The sequence below is a fragment of the Pelobates fuscus genome, chromosome 12 (assembly GCF_036172605.1).
Source record: "Pelobates fuscus isolate aPelFus1 chromosome 12, aPelFus1.pri, whole genome shotgun sequence".
Taxonomy (NCBI): Eukaryota; Metazoa; Chordata; class Amphibia; order Anura; family Pelobatidae; genus Pelobates; species Pelobates fuscus.
The window spans coordinates 14,235,527-14,241,526 of NC_086328.1; the positions used below are offsets into that span (position 1 = coordinate 14,235,527).

The following is a 6,000-nucleotide window of genomic DNA, read 5'->3' on the forward strand; positions in this document are numbered from 1 at the left end:
GTCCGCTTCTTTGATTTCCGAGAATTGTATCACCTTATTGTTTATGTATAAGTGCTTAAGCCTGTCCATGTCTCTTTGGTCGAAGCTAGCGAAGTGCTTCGGGGTTAGTCCTGGTGGGAACAGTCTGTTCCTCCAGATCGGGGTCATTGGGGAGAGGAAAGAGGATAGGTCGTATTTGGTCTGTAGTTTGTCCCATAGGTCCAGGGAGTGAGTGATGGAGGGGGCGGTTGGGGGGGGCAGTGGTCTATATGGTTTAGGGACCCACATGTAGAGAGACGGGTGATCTCTTCCGAAAATTGTGTGTTCTATGTCTACCCACCGTTTGGTTTGCGGAGGTGCATGCCAGTGTTGGATTTGGGTCAGTTGTGCGGCTGCGTGATAGTGTATGAAATTTGGTAACCCCAAGCCTCCTTGTTTTTTTGGGACATATAGCGTGGCTCTGCGGACCCGGGGCTTACGCCCGTTCCAAATGAACTTGTCAACCGCAGTTTGTAAAGCTTTGAAATCTGTTGTGCGGAGAGGTATGGGTAGTGCCTGGAAGAGATACAACAATCTGGGGAGAAGGTTCATTTTTATTGATGTGATCCGGCCTAGCCATGATATTCCCAGAGGTTCCCATTTTTGGAGGTCGGTGTGTGCTTTACGTAGGAGCGGTGTGTAGTTTTTCTCATATAATGTATTTAGGTCAGCTGGGAGTTGAATTCCCAAGTATGTTATGTTAGAGGGGCATATTCGGAATGGATATTTGTTTTTTAGGTTGGATAGTTGCGAGTCCGACAGTTGTATCGGTAGTATTTCCGATTTTGCGATGTTCAGTTTGTACCCTGCTACTAATGCGTATTCGTGTATGGTGGCTAGTGTGGGATCTATGGAGTGATCTGGATTGGTGAGCGTGAGGAGTATATCGTCTGCGTAAGCGGATACTGTGTATGAGTCTCCTCTGATGTTGACACCTTCGATGTTAGGGTTGGTGCGGATTGCCTGAAGAAGGGGCTCTAGGGATATGGCGAACAGGAGGGGTGAGAGTGGGCAGCCTTGTCTCGTTCCGTTTAGGATCGGAAATCTAGGTGGGGAGATGTTGGGGAGTAGTAAGGCTCCTTGCGGGGAGTGGTACGTCGCCCGCAAGAATGCGAGAAATGAGCTCGGGAAGTTCATGTGTTCTAATGTGCGGTACAGGAAGGGCCATAGCAGGCGGTCAAATGCCTTTTCGGCATCTAATGATATTACTGTGGTGGGGATTTTGCGGTGTTGGGTCAGCCAGATGAGGTCAATGTTCCTGCGCGTGTTATCCAGTGCCTGCCTGTTGGGGACAAAACCCACCTGATCTGGGTGTATTAGTTTTTCTAGGTACGGGTTGAGTCTATTAGCCATCATTTTGCTCATAATTTTGAGGTCTACATTGAGTAGGGAGATCGGTCTGTAATGGTCCGGTTCTGTAAGGTCTTTATTGGGTTTGGGGAGTAGGCATATGTTCGCTGTCGTCATGTCAGGTGGGAGGTGATCTCCTTTCAGGGTAGCGTTAAACACTGCACATAGATGTTTGAGGAGTAAGGGGCTGAATTCTTTATAGTAAAGGGCAGTATATCCGTCTGGGCCTGGGCATTTGTTGGGTTTACAGGCCCCGAGGGCTGTCGCAACCTCCTCTACCGTTGCCTCAGCTGCTATGGTTTGTTTGGCGGCCTGGGATAGGGCGGGTAATGATGCGCCTTGTAGGTATTTGTCCAGTTGTTCCTGATATGTTGCGTTCTCTTTGTTGAGGTGTGGGGAGTGGTTATATAGTGATTTGAAATATTGTTGGAACGTGTCTCCTATCTGATCAGGCAAGTTGCTAATTGTGCCCGTTTTTGTGCGTATTGATGATATTTTTTTGGATTCTATGCGTTTCTTAAGTCGCCGGGCTAACATAGTGTCTGCTTTATTGCCCGTTTCATAGTATTTCTGCTTAAGCCACATCATGGCTTTGGTCGTGTCTGTGTGTGTGAGTCTTTTGAGGAGGTCTCTTGTGGCAATTAGGTCTCGTAGCGTTTGTGGTTGTGGGTTATGTTTGTGGCTCATTTCTAGTTTTCGTAGCTCGGTAAGCGTCTCCGTTATTTGCTGCGTTTTTCTTTTTTTGTGGGCAGAGGCTAAGCTAATGAGGGTTCCTCTGATCACTGGTTTGTGTGCAGCCCACAGTGTTATTGGGGAAGCAACCGAGGTAGTGTTGGTGTCAAAGTAGTCTTTTATGGCTTTGGCGATTGAGAGCCTGATTTGGGTGTCGTGTAGGAGTAGTGGGTTCAGCCTCCACGACCAAGGTCGTTTTAAGTCTGGTATGCGGATGGTGATAGTTATGTCGGCATGATCCGACTGTGAGATAGTGCCTATGGACGAGTGACTTATCTGCGTTGTCAGGTTCGGGGATACGAGAAAGTGGTCTATACGTGAGTATGAGGAGTGCGGGTGTGAGTAGAAGGTGTAATCACGGGTGGTCGGATGTTGTGCCCTCCATATGTCGACTAATGATTGTGTGGCTAAGAATTGTGCGAAATATGTGTCGTTTCTGGACGGTTGCGGAGCGTTCGTCTCGCGAGTTGATCTATCTATGGCCGGGATATGTGTGGCGTTGCAGTCTCCTCCTATTATTAAGCGTTTGCCTGCATACGCCTGTAGGTGCGATGCATAATGTTGCCAGAACGTGCTGTTAGGAACAGATGGGGCATAGACTGAGCTTATGGCATAGGGGGTAGCGCCTATTTTTCCTTCTATTGTAACATATCGTCCTTGTGGATCCATGACACACCCGACGTCCGTCAGGGGGCATGTGGTTTTGAGTAGAATTGCCACCCCTTTAGTTTTAGTATTTGGGGAGTGGGCCATGTAGCTTTGTTTGTAGTAACGGTTTGTAAGGGGGAACGATCTCGTGGACGTGAAGTGCGTTTCTTGTAGGAGCAGTACGTCTATGTGTTGCCTGTGTGCCCATCGAAGTAGGCCGTGCCTTTTAATGGGTGTGTTGAGGCCGTTAACGTTGATAGAAACGCATTTTATTGATAGGGGCATCGTAGCGGCCTAGATTCTATGCTGGTTCTGCTTCTTGACGTGGTATGTAGAGTTTATGCGGGTTATGGGCGAGGTGGCGAATGTGCCTGGTTGCGGGCTGTGATCCCGTGCCTCAGTGGTGGGTTCTAGGGAGGGGTGTGGGTTGGGGAGGGTGAGATGTAGGGGGTGTGAGGTTCTATTGAAAAGGGCCCTAGGGGCCGAACTACTGGTCTTATACGTTGCCAGCAGGTGGTGGGGTGGTGCGCCTGACCGCTCCTTATAGGGTAGGGGTGAGAGTAGGTAGTGTGGTGGTCTGTGGTGGCGGGTAGCCAGAGTCGCTTTCTGGTCCTATATTTTTGTCGGTGCAATGTCCTGATGTTTCGAGGTCCTAGTATTGTGTATGCCATGTGTTGGACCCTGTGGCATCGCCCCCTCCCCCCCCGCCCCCCCCCCTAGGGGCGGGGGTGGTCGGGGAGGAACGGGGAGAGGCCCCAGGAGTGTGGTGCCATAGAATGTGTGGTGGAGGTGCTTACTGTACCCAGAGTCAGGTGTCTGTTGAGCGTTGTGAGTCTCCCCCAGAGGGTGATGCGTCCCAGTGCGGGTTTCGTCTAATAATTTAGTCATCATAGTAGGGCAGGATATCGTGGTGTGTATACCCTGGTTAGTCAGAAGCGTTCCTGTTCAAAATAAACATAGATCAGTTTTATAACAGCGCCTGCTAGTCGATCAACAATATTCATAACATTAGTAGAACGTTTTGGTTGCACACTTAATATTAATACAATCCCAATGTCAATACATTCCCATCAAACCCGAGAATCACCTGTATATTTTATTCATACAGTGCTCTATTTTCTGTTAAATGTATATTAAAGATTTAGTAACTTACATCACATTCCAGTGGATTTTTGGCACAGCAAGAGCATACGTTGGATTGGAGAAGCAGAAACCAGACCATTGGTGGAGATTTACCAAAGTGTCGGTTCTAAAAAATTGTTTTAAAGTCAGAATCATCATTAATGCAAGCTTAATGCGCATTGATTGGTTTCCATGGTGATTGTCCCACTTTCAGATTTTGAGCCATTTTTCAGGACAGGGCGTATTGTTTGTTTCTCCACCTCGGTCTCTTCTGTCTGCCAGGTGCAGAGATTTTAATAATGATTGACAGAGAGCCAAGATGGAGACGATCGGTGCCAACACAGAAGTAAATAGAGCTGTTTGGATTTCTACATTGAATTGCTTTTCAAACCTCACAAACATATTTGTTAGCTATAGGGGCTAATTAAATCAAGTATTGAAAATCCTCTGATGTAGTCAAATATTTGCCAGGAAAAAACGTCTGAACTCTTGCACTTTTTTTTTTTTATATACATTAGCTGGGATACTTTTATTTCTTTAAAAAAAAAAAAAAAAGAAATGAAATGTAATCAGAAAATAAAGTGAGCCAAAAGGCACATTGAGGAATATTTTGGGGGGAAATAGTGAAATATACAAGAAAATCATTAGATTGCTAAATCGAAGCACAACAGTTTGTATACATAACCTCTATGTCATGGGTTGGCTGAAGGATCCTCAGCAAGGTGAGAGGCAGCGACCTAACAAAGACAGAGGGATGGGAAGAGGCACTTTACCGGACCTTAGAGTGTTTGGCTAACGTAAAGGTAGAACTATAAAACAACAAGAACAGACTAAGAGAAGGCTACAAACCAGGAGAGGAACAAAATACTAATAAATACAAAATACACAGTACCAGACACAGGTGTCACATATTCATCCGCTTATAAAAATGTGATTAATGGAATTTACTGTTCAGACAGGAAAAGTTGTGCCGAGCAGCAATCAAATCCACAGTAAGGTTTGTGCTGAGCAGCAATTATGCAAATGGAAACCTGGTAACTGACTTTGGGGTCAAAGGCCGGTTACAGCCTATCAGATCCACAGGCGGGGTATTTAGGCCCAGTTCTCATCCTGCTCAGTGCCCTGTGGTGGATTCCCTTGTGGTTGTCCGAGAGCGCGTTATTGATTCTGGTTATTTGACTTTGGCATTGTTTTTGACTTCCCTGTTTTCTGGCATCCCTGACCCCTGGCTTTTCCTTATCGTTGTGTCTCTTTCTGTGTCCCTTGACCTCGGCTATTCCTGACTATTCTTTGGTACGTTAGTCCGCCATTGTAAGGTCTGGTATACGTTACCTATCAGTCCTCTATGTTATACAATTCTACATGCTGGATCATACTGTAATCCTGACATACTCTCAGTTTACACACAGTCTTTGATCAACCAGTTTTTGTCTTCTGATCCACAGAGATCCCAACGGACCAGGTCTCGTAAAATGGCCAAGATATCAAGAAAATGAAGCTTACATGCAACTTGACTTGGAACAGAAACCCTCAGAAAAGTATAAAGCAAACAAGTTTGTTTTCTGGACCAAAACTCTTCCAGAGACCATTCAAAAGATGTCAGAGGAAAGAAGAGAACTGTAGATTTGTATAGATCATCATAGCTATCAACCAAAAATGGTTAAGACAATCACTGCTAAGTTGCTCAAGGTCTGTCTAGCTTGTGTTTGTCTCCACCTCTGGATCAGTCCTCAAGGATCTGTCATTTAGCAATCAGTCAATTCTGCTCCAGCCAGGAGCACTGACAAAATAATGGGCAATTCTATCTCATTTCTGCAATATACATTCTCTTTCAAGCCGCTGTAAGATGACTATTCATCAGAAACCAGGCAAGCTCTCAACTAATGGTTTGATGTCACCTTGAATCACTAAAACTGGTTTAAGTTATGTTAGGTAATTTATAAAAGTGCCAATTAAAGTTTTGACCATCTTTATTTGTACATTTTAAGAGATGATAACGGTACAGTACTACTCAAAGTTGGCATCAACACTGCACAGATCACGATATGAAACCCAAATTTGTAAATCGTTCAACTTATACAATAGAAGGGATACATGAGCATGAACCAGAAATAAAGGAGCATAACACAA

The 6,000-nt window shown here is 45.5% G+C and overlaps 1 protein-coding gene across 1 annotated transcript in view; it reads left to right on the forward strand.

Moving 5' to 3' along the window:
- The window catches only part of LOC134578930 (fatty acyl-CoA hydrolase precursor, medium chain-like), a 29,857-nt gene extending 23,857 nt beyond the window's left edge, over nucleotides 1–6,000 (forward strand). The window contains exon 13 of the mRNA XM_063438025.1: nucleotides 5,316–6,000. Within this exon, the coding sequence (XP_063294095.1) occupies nucleotides 5,316–5,493 (178 nt within the window). The 3' untranslated portion in view covers nucleotides 5,494–6,000. The remainder of the gene's footprint in view (nucleotides 1–5,315) is intronic.